This window comes from Elephantulus edwardii, unplaced genomic scaffold (genome assembly GCF_000299155.1).
Source record: "Elephantulus edwardii isolate Elephantulus edwardi_28Jun2011 unplaced genomic scaffold, EleEdw1.0 scaffold00348, whole genome shotgun sequence".
Lineage (NCBI taxonomy): Eukaryota > Metazoa > Chordata > Mammalia > Macroscelidea > Macroscelididae > Elephantulus > Elephantulus edwardii.
In genome coordinates this window covers 24,806-43,824 of record NW_006400098.1, presented here as the reverse complement: position 1 = coordinate 43,824, position 19,019 = coordinate 24,806, and the positions used below count along the sequence as shown (strand labels likewise).

The following is a 19,019-nucleotide window of genomic DNA, read 5'->3' as shown; positions in this document are numbered from 1 at the left end:
AAGGTTACAGCTCAGGAAACATGATGGGACGTTATCCCCTGTTCACCAAGAGTCAGAATCTGCTTGAGAGCACACAGCCGCCACAGGACAAGGAAGCAGGCTGCAGGGATAGGAGAGACAGACACTGGATTGTAGGGGAAAGGAGGGAAATCATGCTTGACAGCTCTGATGTTCAGGCTTAAATACACACAGGAGTTAATGAGTCTCTGGGTGATGCGAGTTAGGCACGTGATCACTCTCAGAGAGGTTGGAAGTTCAGCCCTATTCAGAAGAAAAGCCTCCAAAAACCACTGTCTTGAAAACCCTGTGTCCGTCGTTCAGCCCTGCACACATGGGGCCCCCTTGAGTCAGAACCAACTGGACATCAAGCAGGTTTGCAGAATGGGGTTCATGAATGAGCAAGGTGAACACATCCCACATCTGTATTGTGTTCTTCTCTGCCCACTTAGGTTAACTCCAGGCCACATAAACTTAGCTCCCCAAGGCTCACTTGAAGAAGTTGCCTGCAGCCTGTTTACACATGGAGCTTCTGCCTTGCCTGAAGTCTGCTTTCACTGGACCTTTAATGCCACCCCTTTTAACATCTGATGGTGTTTGGGGGCCCATCAAGTCAATTCCAACTCTGAGCAACTTTTTGTGACAGAGTTGTAGTTCTAAGGTGCCACAGAGTCAACAACAACTCACAGCAACCCTATGAACAACAGATTTGAAGCTTGCCTTATCCTGCTTCATCTTCAGTGTTTCTGGTATTCTCAAGACCCTTGTTATGGTGTGTCAGTCCATCTCATGAAGGATCTTCCCCTCTTTCATGGACCCTTTGCTTTTCCCCAGCATGATGTCTCTCTCCAAGGACTGGTCCCTCCTGATCATATACCCAAAGTACATGAGACAAGAGTCTTACCTCCAGGAATTGCCTTGGTGACACTTCCTCAAAGACAGAATTGTTTGTTCTCTTGGCAGTCAAGTACTTTTCACAAACACCACAGTTCTTCTGTCATCCTTATTCAGGGTCCAACTTAATTGCCTAAGAAGCAATTAAAACTATCTTGACTTTAGTCAGTCTTTATATGCCTGCCTTTGGCTGGTTTTTGTTTTTCTGAGAGTAGGGTTTATTAGGGAAGTAAGTTGGAGAGGGTTGGTGTGTCAGAATTAGTGAGACTGGCTCAGGACAGGGATGGGTTCAGAGCTGCTGTACGTAGGGTCACTGCTTCACAGGCGAATCAACCAATAACATTCTATGACAGGTTTGGAAGCCGGAGTGGCATCACCTTTCTAGCAACATGCCTCCAGAAATTCTATACACTTTGATAAATGTCGATAGTTGTAGAGGGGCTTCAAGCCTTTCGTTCATAGGGTCACTATGAGTCATGCTTGATTTGAAGGCAATCGAGAACAAGAAGAAGTTGGGAGACAAAGAACATCACCCAATACAAATTCAGGTTTTAATCCAGCAGTCCCAAGGCACAATTCCTCAATCAGTCCAAGCTCCAGTTTCAGCAGTCAGCTTTCCCTTCCATCATCCTGCAAGAACAGCAAAACCTTTAACTGTGGACTTTCTTTCAGGACTCCTCTAGTCACACACCTTGCCACAGTTTCTCCACAGCAATGCCACAGTCTCTCCACCACTATCACCAGGGTCTCACTCTCACCAGGATCTTGCTCCAGTCTCCCTCAAGGCTTGCTACTATATTTGGTCTTTTAGCACTTTAACAAGGTTGTGGACAACAGATTCTCTGAGGGCCACATGCCTTCTGATTTTTGACTGCTGCCACCATGGTTGCTGATTATAAAGATTCAAGCAAAACAGAGTGTGAATCATTTGTACCACCTATTTTTCTTGTCTCTGAATTGTTGTGTGCCATCAAGTGAGAACCGACCCATAGCTAACCCTCCAGCAGGTTTCCACAGGCTGTAAATCACATGGGAAGAGACTTGGAAAGGTGGAGGGTAGGTGAAAATGAGGAAGATCTTCAGCCAGATGGATTGGTGCAGTGACTGCTTCAATGAGCTTGAGTGTGTCAGCAAGCGTGAAGATGCCACAGGATAGGACAGGATAGGACAGGGTTCCAGATCTGTTGTTCATAGGGTCGCTATGGGTCATACTCAATTCAGTAGCCCCTAACAACGGTGAATCTCATGGGAGGAGATTGCCCATCATTCTCTGTCTCGGAACAGCTCGCCAATTCAAATCACGTGCCTTTGGGATTAGTAACACCCTAAAAAAATCCACTGCCTTCGAGTCATTTCTTACTTAGCAATCCTACAGAGTCGTGTTGTCCCATAAGGTTTTCAAGGCTGTATATCTACAGAAGCAGACCTCATCTTTAATTCTTTTTCCAGGAACAGCTGGTGGGTTCAAAATGCCAACCTTCAGTTAGCATCAAAGAGCTTTAAAGACTGTGGCACTGGAACTCCTCTATCCCTGAGTAAACTCCCTCTCACCCCCACCTCCCTGCTAATAAAAAAACCCCACAGAATCTCGCTGGTGAATTTATTCTTACTAAAGAGAGCCTACAGGACATGGTAGAGCTGTCCCTGAAGGTTTTTAAGACCAGTTTTTGTTTTAAATAGGATTTGAGTGAAAATTGACAATGTGTATTTGCTTTCCATTCCACCATTAATACACATTTTTGTTTTGTAACATTAATTGCAGTACTTGCAATGATTATTGTGGATATTCTTAATACCCACAGGTAATAAGTACATGGAGTTTTAATTAATACCCACAGGTAATAAGTACATGGAGTTTTAATTAATACCCACAGGTCAAATGAGAAATACTCCTCCCATTTCTTCTTTATACCCCTCATTTTATCAAATAACCATGGTTTCCCAAAGTAGAAAGTGTTTGGTGGAGCTCCCAAGTGTAAAACAGATTTGGAAGCAGGAGTGGCACCCACTTCCTAAACCACATGCCTCTGGAAACTCAATGAACTTGGAGAAACGACGAATAGTTATGGAAAATCATTAGGTTTTTAGTTCATAGAGTAGCTGTGAGTCGTGCTCAACTCAACAGCAATCAACAACCACCTTTATTTCTAGTAATCCTTTTATCCTGCCCCTTCTGCCTTCTGAGCTTTGGCCTTGAGGCAGATGGTGTTCTTTTTCTCTTACATGGTTATTGGTCACCTTACGGTAGCCGTTAGGGGCCATCAAGTCGAGTACGACTCATAGCGATCCTATGAACAACAGACCTCAACTCTTCCCTGTGCCATTCTCACAATCGGACACACTTGAGTCCATTCTTGTGTTAATTTATCTCCCTAGGGGTCTTCTGCTGACCTTCCACCTTTCCAAGTATAATTTCCCTTTCCAAGTAATAGCCTGTCCTAGCAAAATGTCCCAAAGTACGTTAGATGAAGCTTTACCATCTTTGCCTACAGAGCAGTCTAATCACACCTTGTCCAAGGTGTTTCTGTTTGTTCTTTTGGCAGTCCATGGAATATTCAGTACTCTTCTCCAACACCACAGTCCAAAGGCATCAACTGTTCTGTCATCCTTATTCACTGTCCAGTTCTCAAATGCATAGCAAGTGATCGGAAAGACCATGGCCTCTTTCAGATGCACCTTAGTATTCAAACTGACATCACTGATTCTCAATAATCTGAAGAGGTCCCTGACTGCCATCTTTCCCAATGCAATATGTGCCCTGATCTGACTGCTGGTACCCAGTATACTGATTGTGATACAAGTAAGATGAAGTTGTTGACAAATTCAAACCTTCCTCCTTCTATCATGATGTTGCCTGTTGGGCTAGTGGTTTGATTTTTCATTTTCTTGATGTTGAGATGTAATTAATATTGAAGGCTGTATTCTTTGATCTTCTGCAGCAAGCATTTCAAGGCCTTCTCATTCTGAGCAAGCAAGATTGTGTCATCTGTATAATGCAGGTTATTGATGAGTCTTCCTCCAAGCCTGACACCACATCCTCTACACAGAGTCAGGCTTCCTGAATGCTTTGCTTAGCATACATGGAATGGGTATGAAGGAAGGATACATCTCTGACAAACACCTGCTCTGTTTTTCAACCATCTTATAGGTCAGACCATTGTTTGGTGACAACAGAGCAAGAGGGGCAAGTTCCCGGTTCTGAGGGTGGCCAAGAGCTGTTGTTGTTGTTGTTATGTGCAGTTAAGTTGCTTGTGACTCACAGCGACCCCATGTAAAACAGCCGTAAACTCTGTCCTATGCCAACCACACTATCTCCGATACACCCATCCCAATTACCCCAGTCACTGAATCAATCCACCTCATAGAGGACCTTCCCCTCCTGCGCTGTCCCTCCACCCTCCCAAGCATGATGTCCCTCTCCAAGGACCAGTCCCTCCTTACAACATGTCCAGGGTATGTCAGACGAAGCCTCAGAATCCCTGGTTCCAAGGAGCCACCCGGTTTAACCCTCTCCTGGATGAATCTGTTTGTTTTCTTAGCAGTTCATGGTACCCTTAATACTCTTCTCCAGCACCACAGCTCAAAGGCATCAATTCTACTTCTGTCCTTCTTAGTCATTGTCCAGCTCTCTGATGCATAACAAGTGATTACAAAGACCATGGCCTGAATCAAACGCATCTTATTCTCCAGAGAGACACCATTGTTCTTCAGTACTTTGTAGAGGTCCCTAACAGCAGACTTTCCCATCACAATATGTCTTTTAATTTCCTGGCTGCTGGTGCCAAGAGAGATAGGACCCCACAAAATTGCCTCATCTGTTTGTTCTCCTTGCGGTCCATGGTATATTCCATACTCTTCTCCAGCACCACAGTTCAAAGGCATCAATTCTCTTCCTATCATCCCTAGTCACTGTCCAGCTTTCTAATGCCTGGATCAAGCACACCTTAGTCTCCAGCCTGACGTCATTGCTCTTCAGTACTCTGGAGAGGTCCCTAACAGCTGACTTTCCCAGTGCAATTAGTCTTTTAAATTCCTGGCTGCTGGTACCAGAGGGTTTATTGTGGAACCAAGCAAGCTAAAACTGTTAACAATCTCAATCTCTTCAATATGGTGCCAAAAACTCTTTGCCGTCACATCAGAGCCAACTCATAACTGACCCCCCTGTGTGATGTTTGAGGCTGTAAAATGGCACTAGAAGAGATTGTCCATCTTTCCAGTGATGGACTGGTGGGTGAATTACAAATGCCAAAGAGGCCCCAACTTTTGGGTTAGCGGAACAACTTCCTACAGACTCCCTAAGAGCCTGCAGGTGGTGCACAGAGGTTGGGGCTAGAACCTGTCAGGTGTGGAAGGGCCTGTCTGCTTTCGTGATTACAGGGTGGTGGGGGTGATGGGAAGGGGGTAGTTCCACACTGTAACACAAGGGAGCAGTCGGAGTTAGCGCTGACTTGGAGGTGGTTCCTCTGGCTGGGTTTGGTCTCACCTCTCCCCACAGAACCACTAAGGAAAGGCTGACACATAGAATCTATCTGGGAGGGAACACAGGGATGGGAAGAGAGGAAGAAGGGAGTAAAAATGACCAACCAGAAAAGCTGAGGTGACGGCAAAGGCAATATATAATAGGGGTTCATTAAAGGTGTTAGGTACCATTGAGCTGAGACTTATAGTGACTCTGTGGATCCGAGCCCCGTCCCATCCTGTGCCGTCCGAGCCCAGCTGCAGTCACTGGGTTGGTCTAGCTTATTGAAGGTCTTCCTCTCTTTCGCTGACTCTTCACTTTCCCCAGCACGCCGTGCTTTCCCAAGGTCTGGCCCCTTCTAACATACTCCAGATGTTGTTTTTGTTGTTATGTGCTGTCGAGTTGTTTGCAACTCATAGCGACCCTATGTACAACAGCCCTAAACCCTGCTCTGTCCTGTGCCAATTGCATTGCCTCTGACACACCCATCCCGATTACCCCAGTCACTGAATCAATCCACCTCATAGAGGGTCTTCCCCTCCTGCACTGTCCCTCCACTCTACCCAGCATGATGTCCCTCTCCAAGGGCCTGTTTCTCCTTGCAACATGTCCAAAGTATGTCAGACGAAGCCCCAGAATCTTTGCCTTCAAGGAGTAGCCTGGTTTAACCCTCTCTAGGATGAATCTATTTGTTTTCTTGGCAGTCCATGGTACATTCAATATGTTGCAATTAATTACATTAATCAGTGGTAATGAGTGTAATAAATTTGTCTATGAAAACCCATTTTGACTTGTTAAACTTTCAAAAAAGAAAGTAATGAGAGAAAAAAAACTACCCCACCCCAAGCCCCTGCTGTGTGATTCCTAGTAGGGCACTCTAGTGGCCTGACCCAAAGCCCGTACCTCTTCGAGGGTTCAAATCCACTAGCATCTCCATGGGAGAATGATGGGCACCCTCCTGTCCGGTGACTTACAGCCTCGGAAATCCACCGGAGGGTTGGCTAGGAGCGGGTTCTGACTCAGGGTGTTTTGTGGGGCCTGATACAAACCCGGAGACCCCGTTTATGTTCTTGTCCAATACATGGAAGGGTCATGTATGTTGGGGGGCCTTCCTCACTTTCAGCGATGGGGCAGCACTTGTTCGGGAAATGGAAGGTGGGTCACTGGTGGGAGCAGGACGGGTGGTCTGTCTGTGTGTCACAGTCACGGGAACTGGGGCAGTTCTGCTAAATCTGACGGGTTTGTCTGAACTGACTTGATGGCAGTGGCCTTGGTTTGCGTGTGGCACAGGCAGCAAAGCTTCTTGTCTGAAGAACTCCAAGGTGACAGCCAGGATCCAGCCAGGCCTGGGGCCCTTCTGCCGCGGGGGGTGCAGGTCTCTGTGCCAGGCCTGATCCTTGCCCACACAGAAGTGTCAAGATCCGGGGTGTCCTGTCTGCTGACCCTTCTACCGAGCTATGCAGACAGGAGTTTAGAAAGTCAGGTTTGCTGGAACGCTGCGTCCAGCAAGTGGACAAGCCCTGCTTCTCCAACAGCTCTGTTCCCTTAGCGTCCCTCTGCCCCTACCTTGGACATGCTCACTTCAAGCTTTCTGGAACCACGAGGGGTGTTGGATGCTTCATAGACTTCAGTGCAGTGCAAAGGCAATTTTTCTACAGCTGGAGAACTAGAGGGGCTGGCCACTGCGCTGCGGCCACTTCTGCCTGCTCAACTCTATGGTGGTGTATGGTGGTGGCCTGGAGCTGAACCCCTCTTTCTTCTAAAACAAAACACCCAATGAGTACGGAGCGAACGTAAATTTTCTACAAACTAGTAAAAGACAGAGGCCACCTGAGTGGCCCGCTTTGGTGGGAGCTGCAGATGGAACCTCTGATCTCTCATAGGTGCCCATTACAGCACATGTGGTGACAATGCTAGCCAGTGCCCATAGCGTTTATTCGAACTAGGAAACGAACAGAAGCCACCGTATTATGACCTGCCTTGGTGGGAGACAAGCGAACCGAACTCTGATTCCTCCTAGGTGGGGCACAGCTGGTTGTGGGGGCGCACGGCTGGCTGTGTGGGGCACGGTCGGCTGTGGGGTAGCACACGGCTGTCTGTGGGGCACGGCCGGCTGTGGGAGGCATGACCAGCTTCGAAGGACACAGTTGTCTTTGGGGGGCACGGCCGGCTGTGGGGGAGCACACGGCTGTCTGCGGGGCACATGGCTGTCTGTGGGGCACATGGCTGTCTGTGGGGCACACTGCTGTCTGTGGGTGGACATGGCTGGCTGTGAGACAGTTGGCTCTAGGCATGAGGATCGCTGTAGGGTTCACAAACTGAACCCACGACTTCTCCATCTAGTACCTTTCCTGGACACTCAGTGGACAAACACTGGTGTAAGTGTAGCTTTTACGCATCCTTGAACACCCAAACCTCTGACTGCCTTTATTGCTCCGTTTTATTCTAATACTAGCTTTATGACAAAGTCCTCTCTATCGCCACATACACTTTATTGCGATCCCTCCAACACATGCGCGCTGACCTCACCCTCCGGGCAGCGTCCGGTCTGTCACAGAGGGACAGTCCAGTCCAATCGGCATCCTGGAAGCCACCGCGCTCACTCCACAGTCACGAGGGTGAAAGCGGAGTCCTCGCAGGCGCGGGGCGCCTCCTCGTTGGCGCGCACCGCGGCTGCCGCCTCCTCTTCCTCCGCGTGCATCTTCTGGTGGCAGGTGAGGTTGCCCAGGCGGCGGAAGGCCTTGCCGCACACCTTGCAGGGGTAGGGCTTCTCGCCCGTGTGGATGCGGCGGTGCGCCGTGAGCGTGGGCTGGTGCCGGAAGGCCCGGCCGCAGTAGCCGCACGTGTAGGGCTTCTCGCCGGTGTGGATGCGGCCGTGCTGCACCAGTGTGGACTTGCGCACGAACGCCTTGCCGCACACGCCGCACTTGAAGGGCCTCTCGTCACTGTGGATGGCCTGGTGCTGGAAGAGGAAGGAGATCTTGCGGAAGCAGCGGCCGCACTGCGCACAGCTGTAGGGCTTCTCGCCCGTGTGGATGCGCAGGTGGATGGACAGGTGCGCCTTCTGGCTGAAGGCGCGCTTGCACTGGCCGCACTCGTAAGGCTTCTCGCCCGTGTGCGTGCGCTGGTGCACGGCCAGGTAGCCCTTCTGGCTGTAGCACTTGCCGCACGCCGGGCACTGGAAGGGCCGCTCACCGGTGTGGCGGCGCCGGTGCACCACGAGCTGCACGTTCTGGTTGAAGGCCTTGCCACAGTCGGCGCACTTGAAGGGCCGCTCACCCGTGTGGATGCGCTCGTGCAGGATGAGCGCCGAGGACTTGGTGAAGCGCTTGCCACACTCGCGGCAGCGGTAGGCGCGCTCGCCCGTGTGCGTCTTCTGGTGCTCCACCAGCGTCATGCTCTGCGTGAAGGCCTTGCCGCACTCGTAGCAGCGGAAGGGCCGCTCGCCCGTGTGGATGCGGTGGTGGTTGACCAGGTCCGACTTCTTGCGGAAGGCCTTGGCGCACACAGCGCACTTGTGCGGCTTGGCGCTGGCCGAGGCCTTGCGGTGGCTCAGGAGCGAGGAGCGCTTGGCGAAGCGCTGGCCGCACACGTCGCAGGCGAAGGGCTGCTCACCCGTGTGCACGCGCTGGTGGTGGATGAGGTGGGTGACCAGCGTGAAGGACTGGCCGCAGTCCCCGCAGCGGTAGGGCCGCTGGCCGGCGTGCGTGTGCAGGTGGCCCACCAGCTGCATGTTGTGCACGAAGGCCTGGCCACACTCGCCGCAGCGGTAGGGCCGCTCGTCCACGGGCGTGCGCTGGCCCAAGGCGCTGTCTGGCCGGCACGGGAAGGGCTGGTGGCCCGCGTGCGCGCGCCGGTGCGAGGCCATGGTGGCGTTGCTTTGGAAGCGGCGCCCGCAGTCAGGGCAGGAGAAGGGCTTGTCTACGGGGTCCGCGCGCTGCTGCCGGGCCAGGGCCGCCTCTCTTCCCGGGGCCCACGGCTGCTTCTCTGGGTTTGTCACGAAATGACCATGCGCCTGCAGCTCCCATGCGCTGTGGTCCTGGCCTTCCGGAGTCCTCGGGGGCAGAACTGCCCGAGGCTCTCCCTGCAGAAGCTCGGAGGTGCTGTCCTGTCCCCCGGGGCTCAAGGCACGGCCCCCGCCCTGCTCCCCGGACTCCAGCGCTGGTAATGGGCCTGGGCGGCTGACTCCTGCTGCGGCCTCGTTCTCCGGCCTCGACTCCAGTTCTGAAAGAAACAGAGGGTGGATGGCACCTGCGGCCTGGGCTCCGGAGGGTGGGCAGGGGCCCGGCAACAAAAACGGGAGCCAAACCGAACCCCGCTGCCCGCAGGCGGGCCCCACAGCCTCTCCTGGGCTGTCCACAACCCCTTACTCTCCAGGCAAGCACTCCGGAGGAACACTCTTCTATCTATTGGTAATAATTATAGTACTGTTTGACTTATCAACGTACGCCGGTGTGTAGGCACTGTCCTGTGTGTGCCATAGTGTGTAACCTTTCTGGCTGTGAAACAAAGGGTCAGCTGTGTGAGGTACCCGCGGCTCCAGGGAGAAGGCCTGGCAGACGCCTCCCTAAAAGACTGGCGCCTCAGAAGCCCAAGGAGAAGCAGCTGGTGGCTTCAAACTATGTACCTCTTGGGATTACAGCGCGGCTTCTTACCATAAGGCCGCCAGAACTTCCCCGCAAACTAACACGTCAATTGTTACTGTGTCCTGGAAAGGGTTAAACCGGGTGGCTCCTTGGAGGCAAGGATTCTGAGGCTCCGTCTAACATGCTTTGGACATGTTGTGAGGAGAGACCGGTCCTTGGAAAGGGACATCATGCTTGGGAGGGTGGAGGGACAGCGCAGGAGATGAAGGCCCTCTATGAGGTGGACTGATTCAGTGACTGGGATAATTGGGGTGGAAGTGTCAGAGACAGTGCGATTGACACAGGACAGAGCGGAGTTTAGGGCTGTTGTACACAGGATCACTATAAGTCGCAAGCGACTCAACGGCACATAACAACAACATCAACAACAAACCACAGAGTCAGAACCGAGACCCACAGCTGACCCTCTGGTGGGTTTTCAGAGGCAGTTAATCAAATGGGAGGAGAGTGCCCATCCTTCCCTCATATGTCAATTAGTGTTATAATTATTACCAATTCACGTACCAATTACATACATACTTATATGCCAGTTAAATGGAATGATGAGTAACATGTACACACGTCAATCACGTACCCATCAGTATATGCCAATTAGGTTGTAATTATAACCGGGACATGTGCCAATTACATCCATACTGATATACACCAGTTGATGTTTTACTTCAGGGGCCCTGGTGGCCCAGTGTGTAGAGCACTGGGCTGCTGACCAGAGGGTTGCAAGCAGCCGGACCCACAGAAAGATGAGCTGGTTTCTGCTACAAAGCTCTGCCGGCCAGAAGACGCCGGGGGCTGCTCTGCACAGTGCCCGGGGCAGTGAGCCGGCAGGCCCTGGACTGGAGTGGTCTGGCTTTTCGTTCTGTTTTCTGACTAGATGGCACTTCAAGAGCTGCCGGCAGCCAGCTCTCGGTTGACCGTAACGTAGGGACTGACATCCTCTGTCAGGAGGCTGTAGATGACGGGCTTAGCTAGGAAGGAATGGGCCGGTGGAGATCTCCATGAGCTGGGTGGACATGGAGAGTGGACAGTGCTCGTGGGCGTGGTGGGCATCATGGGGACAGTGCAGGGCAGGCAAGGTTTTGTTCTCTCGCTCCCAGGGTCACTGTGAGTCCATGTGACTCGATGGCACCCGACAACAGATGGGTTCCCGGTGCAACTTTAAGACACAGACAAGAGTGCTCTCCAGGGACCTCTGGGGCACCTTCTGAGAATCGGCTGACCGCCAAAGGCACATGCTTCCCAGCACAGTTGGTCAGCGGGCAGCTGCAGCCCCGGTTCTCAGTCGGCAGAGCTGGGGCAGAGTCTGAGAAGTGATCAGAATGGAGTGAGGTCTGTGTTACGCTGGAGGGCAGTTCTGCGCTGTCCTGGGGGGACGGTGAGTCTTAGCTGACCATCGTGAACCACAACCAGTTATCACATGACCGCAACTGTGGTTATAATTAATGTCATCAGCCTCACATAATATAGAATCACAACTGGCCACAATGAATGATCACATCACCCTAATGATTAACAATTAAAGTCATAGCTAATATACTACTAATAATTATAAGAGATAGTCATTTTAATGACTTATCTAATTGACTGTAACTGTCATTAATGATGGTTAATAATTATATATTATCATAAAATAAACGATAAATATACAGTAACAAGGAGTATATAAAAATTAATAATTATTGATGATCATGGTTATAAAGATGGTAATTTTACATGATATAACTGACTGTAATTAATTATGATTTAACCACAATTGTGGTTATACTATGATTACAGTTATATAACTATGCTACATAGTAACCATAACAGTTGTGCTTGCGGCCTTGTGTACAATAGCCCTAAACTCTGCTCTGTCCTGTGCCAATCGCACCGTCTCCGACACACCCATCCCAGTGACCCCAGTCACTGAATCAATCCACCTCATAGAGGGTCTTCCCCTCCTGCGCTGTCCTTCCACCTTCCCAAGCATGACGTCCCTCTCCAAAGACCTGTCCCTCCTCACAAAAGCCGAACTGCATTGGGGAAAATCTGCTGCCAGGGACCCCTCTGGAGTATTGAAAAGGAACGATGTCAGTCTAGAGACTAAGACGCGCCACGGTCTTCTCAATAACTTGTTATGCTTCAGAGAGCTGGACAATGACTAAGGATGACAGAAAAAGAATCGATGCCTTTGAGTTGTGGTGCTGGAGAAGAGTCTTAAACATCCCACGGACCACCAAGAAAACAAATCGGTCTGTCTGGGAGAGGGTGAAACCAAGTTTCTTCTAGGAGGCTAGGATTTTGCAACTCTGTCTCATATACTTTGGACACGTGGCCAGGAGAGACCAGTCCTTAAAGAAGGACATCATGCTCGGAAGGGTGGAGGGACAGCGCAGGAGAGGGAGGCCCCGGATGAGATGGACTGATACAGTGACTGGGGCAATGGGGGTAGGTGTGTCAGAGTCAGTGAGACTGGCTCAGGACAGGACAGGGCAGGGTTCGGAGCTGCTGCACATAGGGTCGCTGTGGGTCACAGGTGGTTCAACGGCACATAACAACAACAACAAACTGTATAAAACAGTGAGCTCTGGTGACCGAGCCCTCAGGAAGCTGTGCTGCTGACCTTGGCTGTGCCAAGTTCAAATCCACCGGCCACTCTGAGGGAGAAAGATGAGTAGTCTCCTCCTGTGGGATTTACAGCCTCTGAAAACCTTTGTGTGTGTGTGTGTGTGTGTAGGGTCAGCTGAGGGTCGCTCTGACTCGATGGCACCGAGTAGCAGGAATAGAGTGGGAGCTGTTACGTGGTGTCCAGTCGGCAGTGACACACAGCTGACCGCTGAATGGCCTGCCTTTGTCTGTCCTCCAGTGACCAGCTGGTCCACACTGCAGACCTTTTATTGCTGCTGTCAGGAGCTGTCGAGGGACTGGGACCTGGGGGCCCTGTGCCACCTTCCCCGCGATCTTCTCACGGCACGTTCATCCCTGCGGTCACTCCGTCTGTCCCGCTCCCTGCCACCCTTCCTCCATTTCCCTGACGCTCTACTTTTCCCAGCCTGATGCCTTCCCCGCACCCCCCCCCAAGGACCGGTGCATACAACACCCCCCCCAGAGTTCCTCGTACTAAAGTATGTATACCAAGTCGCATACCCGACCCCTATGTTTTTTTAACCCAGGGAGGCTCCTTTTGGGCGATGACAGGTCACGAGCCTCCTTCCCCCACCTTACCCAGCGAGCTGAGGTTCTGGAAGTTCTCCAGCATCACGTCCTTGTACAGGTCCCTCTGGTCGGAGTCCAGCTGCTGCCACTCCTCCTGGGTGAAGTTCACGGCCACGTCGCTAAAGGTCACCAGTTCCTGCAACAGCAAAGGCGTCCTGGTCACTGACTTGGCGGGATGAGGTTGGGAGGTTCAGGGAGCAGGGAGGAGGGCGCTGGCTCCGGTGGGTCAAAGCCTTGGGCAGTGTGAATGGCTATAACATTCACGGAAAGGCTGGAGGTTCAAACCTGCCCAGAGGCACTCGGGAAGAAAGGGCTGGTGACCCACCTGCAGAAAGCTCTGCAACTGAACAACCCCCTCCACACCGGGATACACACGTGGGTCTCCAATAGGCAGGCCCAAGTCCACGGCACCAGGGCAACATTGCTGTACGTCCCCCAGGCTGATGCAGGTGCAAGGGACGTAGTTGTTATAGGTGTGCCCCGTGTTCATGGCACCCAGGTGACACAGATGCCAGGGACATAGTTGTTCAGGTGTGTCCTGTGTTCATGGCACCTGGGTGACTGTACTGTAACGTCCCCCATTTTTTGTAATCTAAGTGATGCCATCGGGTATGAGTGGATTTTATTAGGCCTTCTATTCAAAAGTGCATTTGGTCACCAGTATGGGGCTGGAATTCAGATTGGGAAGTTGTCTGGAGCAGCTGGATTCTAGAGGTTTAGTTTCTGGTTCTGGTGAGGGTTAGGATGGAATGTCTACTTGCCATTAAGTGTGAGTTGATTTTGTTAGGCCTTCTATTCTAAAACTGTGTTGGCCTCGTGGATAGAAAGTGATGCGACTAAGCCAAAGGTGGGTGATTTTAATCTGTGGCCCTCGAGCCTGGTTTAAATTGTGTTGTGTTTTTTTTTGTCAAACATTCTTCTAGGTGGTATAGCCCTGGTCTGTCCATTTGCTGTACAGAGGTAACTTGTGGTTGCTGTGAAGCTGAACACTGTGACACTGATGTGTCAAACGCGATCATGGTCACCCATGGTGGACAGTGTCTGGTGGAGCTCCTTGACTAAAACAAGCTTGGAAGCAGGAGTGGCATCCACTTCCAAAATAGCTTGCCTCTGGAAATTCTATGAATGTGGAGAAACTATGAAAATTATACATGTGTTTAGGTCTTTCGTTCGTACAGTCGCTGTGAGTCATCTATGATTCAAAGACTTAACAACAACAGCAATCTGAGTGAACATTTACAGGGTATATTCAATAACCATTCCCAAGTCTTTTCATCTTCTACACTGACTCCAATCCCCACTTTTTGCTCTTTTCCTCCTGTGCTTTGCATTGCAAGTAACCATTCCCCCAACCCCTTCCGGCCTCACTGGCAAATGCTGCCTTTTTTTTTGTTTTTTTTAACTTTGATGGTGGCCGTGAGTTTGGCTTCTGGTTTTGGCCACCACCTCCAGGCTAGGTGTGACCTGCACCCTCGGTCCCTCTCGCATCTGCTCTTTGTTGCCAGCTCCCTCAGCATCAGCTCCGGCTCACGGCGACCCCAGAGACAAAAGCAGACGTGGGCGCCCAGTCACCCTGTCCTTCCTCCCCGTCGCCGGCCTGCTGGGACTGTTGCTGCAGCCTCGGTGTATTTTGAGTGTCTTTCAACCTTACTTGTATGCATGCGAATGCCAGACTGCAAATAAAGAAGACAGCAAGACAGCTGAAGAACCGACGGTGCCTCTGAGTGGTGGTGTTGGCGCAGAATGTGGGACACGCCACAGGCTGCCAGAAGAACAAACAAATCTGTCTCGAAGGAGGTGAAGCCAGAATGCCGCCTCACAGGGAGGGTGGCAGACTTTGTCTCAGACTCTGGATGTGCCATCAGAAGAAGCCTGTCGCTGGGGGAAGGACATCTAGCTTGGTAAAGCAGAGAGGGTCAGACCCTGGACTGGCACAGTGGCCGCAAGAGTGGGCTCAGACGCAGCAGTGACGCTGGGCAGCTTGGGGCAGGGCAGCGCTCCGTCCTGTCCTACGTGTGCCATTCATTATAAGTGGTACCTGATTAGATGGCACTGACCACCGCCACCAAACAGCCCCACCTAGAAGGCGGTCTTCCCACTCCAATGGCCACATAGCACTCGGCTGGGATGCAGAAGGTCACAGAGCACAGAAAAAAAGACAGGATGCCCCTCGAAGAGAGGGGCTGCACCGAGAGGCCCGAGGGTGGCGGAGATGGTGAGGGTTAGTGCAGGACAGGGCAGGGCTCCACCTGGGAGCCCACTGTAGGGCCCCAGGGAGTCACCAGGTCATTTTGTGACTCTCTGGGTGGATTTGAATCCTTAACCCTTCAAATGCCACCAGAGAGATGGCAACAGGTCCCCCCAAGACCAGACCAGATGCCCTTGAGCCCACCCCGGGATTTTCAGAAGCTGGACACAGGGAAGACAATGGCCATGGCCTTTTTGAGGGGCCCTGGGTGGGCCTGAACCACCAACCTCTCTGTCAGCAGCGAGTGCGTTAACTTTTTGCACCACCCGGGGACGGGCACCGCCCGCATACAGGCACGCATGGGAGATGCCACAGGTTCGATTCCTACCTCTGCGAGAAAGTGACTATCATGATAAAATCACACAGATTTTTCTAGTTTTCCCCCACGTAAGTGACTCATTTACAGACTTGGGTGTACCTGGTCTACTTCATGGTCTTTTCAGGTGCTTCCTATGCTTCTGGAAGGGGGGCAATGAGTAAGGATGACAGAAGCAGCAGCAACGTCTTTGAATGGTGGTGCTGGAGAACAGACCATCTCCCCTTCCTGTCACCCAGGACTGACAACCACGAAGAGTGTTTGGTAGAAAGCGTGGCCAGGGGGCTTCTCAGAGGCTAGGATGGCGAAGTTTTGTCTCGCACACTGTGGGCACGACGGGAGGAAGGGCCGGTCCTTGGGAAAGGCCTGCACGCTTGGCAAGGTGGAGAGGCAGAGAGGAGACCTTCAACAAGAGTGATTGACACACAGAGCCTGCAGCAACGGGCTCAATGATGTCAGAGAGGGTGAGGAGGAAACGGCGAAGGGCACGGTTCCAATCCGGGGTTCACGGGGTCGCTGGGAGTGGTGAGCGACTCAACACACACAATCACAACAACAAAACATACATTTGTAAACATACATCTATGTATCTAATACATATCATTACGTATATACCATTGTTGGGAACCGTAGAGTTGGAACAGACCCATAGCTGACCCTCCAGCGGGTTTTCAGAGGCAAGTAATTGCACGGGAGGAGACTGCCCATCCTTCTTCCACAGAGCAGCTGGTGGCCTCGAACAGTGTGCCTTCAGGATTGTGGTGTAGCTTCTTGCCAGTAGGCCATGATGGTTGTTGTGACGTGCCATCGAGTCACTTGCAACTCATAGTGACCCTATGTACAACAGCCCTAAACCCTGCTCTATCCTGTGCCACTCTCTCTCCAACACACCTACCCCAATTACTCCAGTCACTGAATCAATCCACCTCATAGAGGGCCTTCCCTTCCTGTGCTGTTCCTCTCCAAGGACTGGTCCCTCCTTACAACATATCCAAAGAATGTCAGACGAAGCTTCAGAATCCTTGCCTCCAAGGAGCAGCTTGGTATAACCCTCTCCAGGATGAACTTGTTCGTTTTCTTAGCAGTCCATGGTACATTCAACACTCTTCTCCAGCACCACAGCTGGAGAAGTGTATTGAGTACATATATTGTTGTTGTTCATTGCCTTCGAGTCGAGCAAGACTCAGAGTGACCTATGAACAAAAAGCCGGAAGCCCCTCTACAACCACTGACATTTATCAAAGTTCATAGAGTTTCCGGAGGCATGTGGTTTAGGAAGTGGATGCCTCTCCGGCTTCTAAACATCTATATTATACAGCTATGTCTCTTACATACGTAGTTATGACTCAGTGAACTGCAAACTGACCCCAGCCGCCTATGTGGAAGAAGGGACCATCGGGGAGGGTGACTCACCACGACCTTGTCTGTCAGCAACTGGGTGGACATCCCTCCACTGTCCATGTTGTCAGAAGGGGCTGGTGGGACGGTGGGGTCCAGAGGCCGTGATGCTAAAGGGAGAGAGAGGGTGAGGAAGGGGCTAGCTTCGCCTCCCTTTGGGATGAAACATAGAGCTGCAGACCTGCAGGTACGTGCAGACACACAGATAAACAGAAACATATCCAAAAATAGACACACAGAGACCTAGACAAACACATGTACACACAGAAACACCCACCAACCCACACCCGCACAGACACACAGTGAGACGGGGACACACACCTCACACAGACATGCCAGTACCCACCTGTACACCCCCACCCCCATCTGCACACACAGACCTAGACAAACTCACGTACACACAGGCATGTGCACCCACCCACACCCCCCAGAGACACACAGGGACACACACCTGCACACAGATACACCTGTACAGCACACCCCCATCTGCACACACAGACCTAGACAAACTCATGTACACACAGGCACACGCACCCACCCACACCCCCCACAGACACACAGTGACATGGGGACACACACCTGCACACAGACACACCTGTACACCCCCACCCCCATCTGCACACACACCCAAGCCCACCTGCACATAACAAACACACATACACACAAACACGTCCAGACACCCATACCCCCCCACAGATACACAGTGACACGGGGACACACACCTGCACACAGACATGACCACGCACACCTGCACAGACACGCCAATACCCACCTGTACACTCCCACCCCCCATCTACACACACGCCCATGCTCACCTGCACACACACATGCCCAACCACCCACAGCCCCACTGATACACAAAGACATGAGGACACGCATCTGGACACACAGACACACCCACCTGCAAATACAGACATGGCCACGCCCACCTGCACACAGACACGCCAACTTGCATACATAGAAATGCCCATACCCACCTGCAGACACACCCACACGCACTTGCACACACAGACACCCCCGTGCACACCTGCGTGTGCACTCACCCATCCCGCCCCCGTATCCTCGACACACCCCTGTGCACACCTGCACACGCACAGACATCAGCAGGCAGAACAGGGACACTCCCTCTTCTGTCTGGTGTGTTTCATCACAGCAGCAGCGTCCACACCCCACACGTCTCACACATGGGCACACCACAAGCGCCTCACCTGTCCCCTGGGTGGACAAGGAAGCAGCCAGGACGGAGGCTTCTCTCAGAGCATGAGACCCAGACCTAAAAGAAAAACAGCAGGCTCGTGGAGTGGACACCCACCTGCTGGCCAGCCCCGTGTGTCACCAGAACTGCATGCCAGGGGGTTCCCTGGACCGCTGGGGGAGGGTCTCCAGGCCCTTCCTCTGAGGTACCTCTGGGTGGACTGGAACCCTCAACCTCCCAATTAGCAGCCTGAAACGTGAGCTGCCTTCTCTCACTGTCGTGAGAAGCACCTTCCTAAACATAAAGGCTTAAAGCAGTGCCTGACTCCAGTGTGGCTGGGACCAGCTCACAGCCGACCTGCCAGCGGGTTTCCCAGAGGTAGAAAGTTGCCCAGGAAGAGACTGGCCACCCTTCTCCTGCAGAGCAGCTGGTGGATTCAAACCGTGTGCCTTCAGGATTGCGGCTCAGCTTCTTACCACGAGAGCTCCCTAAACCCAGCTAATTCTTGCAGCAGTCACGGGAGGCTTTTCCTTTCTGTGACTCAGTTTCCTTCTCCATAAAATGGGGGAAATAAGATCTATCTGGTGAGGACAAAGAGAGCTTTGAGCTGTGGGGTTGCAGAAGAGCACTGACTATTCCCATGGGCTGCCCCAAGAACAGACAAGTCTGTCCTG

General features: G+C 51.9%; 1 protein-coding gene across 1 annotated transcript; it reads right to left on the bottom strand.

Moving 5' to 3' along the window:
• Positions 1–7,949: 7,949 nt before the first annotated feature.
• LOC102868772 (zinc finger protein 135-like) lies at positions 7,950–13,678 on the bottom strand. The gene is made up of 6 exons (XM_006901837.1): positions 13,514–13,678; positions 13,198–13,324; positions 11,195–11,296; positions 10,887–10,961; positions 8,580–9,574; positions 7,950–8,411 (listed from the first exon to the last, which is right to left on the bottom strand). Exons 1-6 carry the CDS (start codon positions 13,676–13,678, stop codon positions 7,950–7,952), a joined length of 1,926 nt encoding a protein of 641 aa, XP_006901899.1.
• Between the last annotated feature and the right edge of the window lie 5,341 nt (positions 13,679–19,019).

What these genes read in the sequence shown, in the direction of transcription:
- LOC102868772 (XM_006901837.1), bottom strand. Translation starts at nt 13,678, where the DNA reads ATGAACACGGGGCACACCTATAACAACTACGTCCCTTGCACCTGCATC. An exon ending in GGTCAGCCGATTCTCAGAAG is followed by an intron (nt 10,962 to 11,194) that starts GTGCCCCAGAGG and finishes ATTCCTTCCTAG; the next exon opens with CTAAGCCCGTCATCTACAGC. An exon ending in GCAAGGCCTTCAACCAGAAC is followed by an intron (nt 8,412 to 8,579) that starts GTGCAGCTCGTG and finishes TTCAGCCAGAAG; the next exon opens with GCGCACCTGTCCATCCACCT.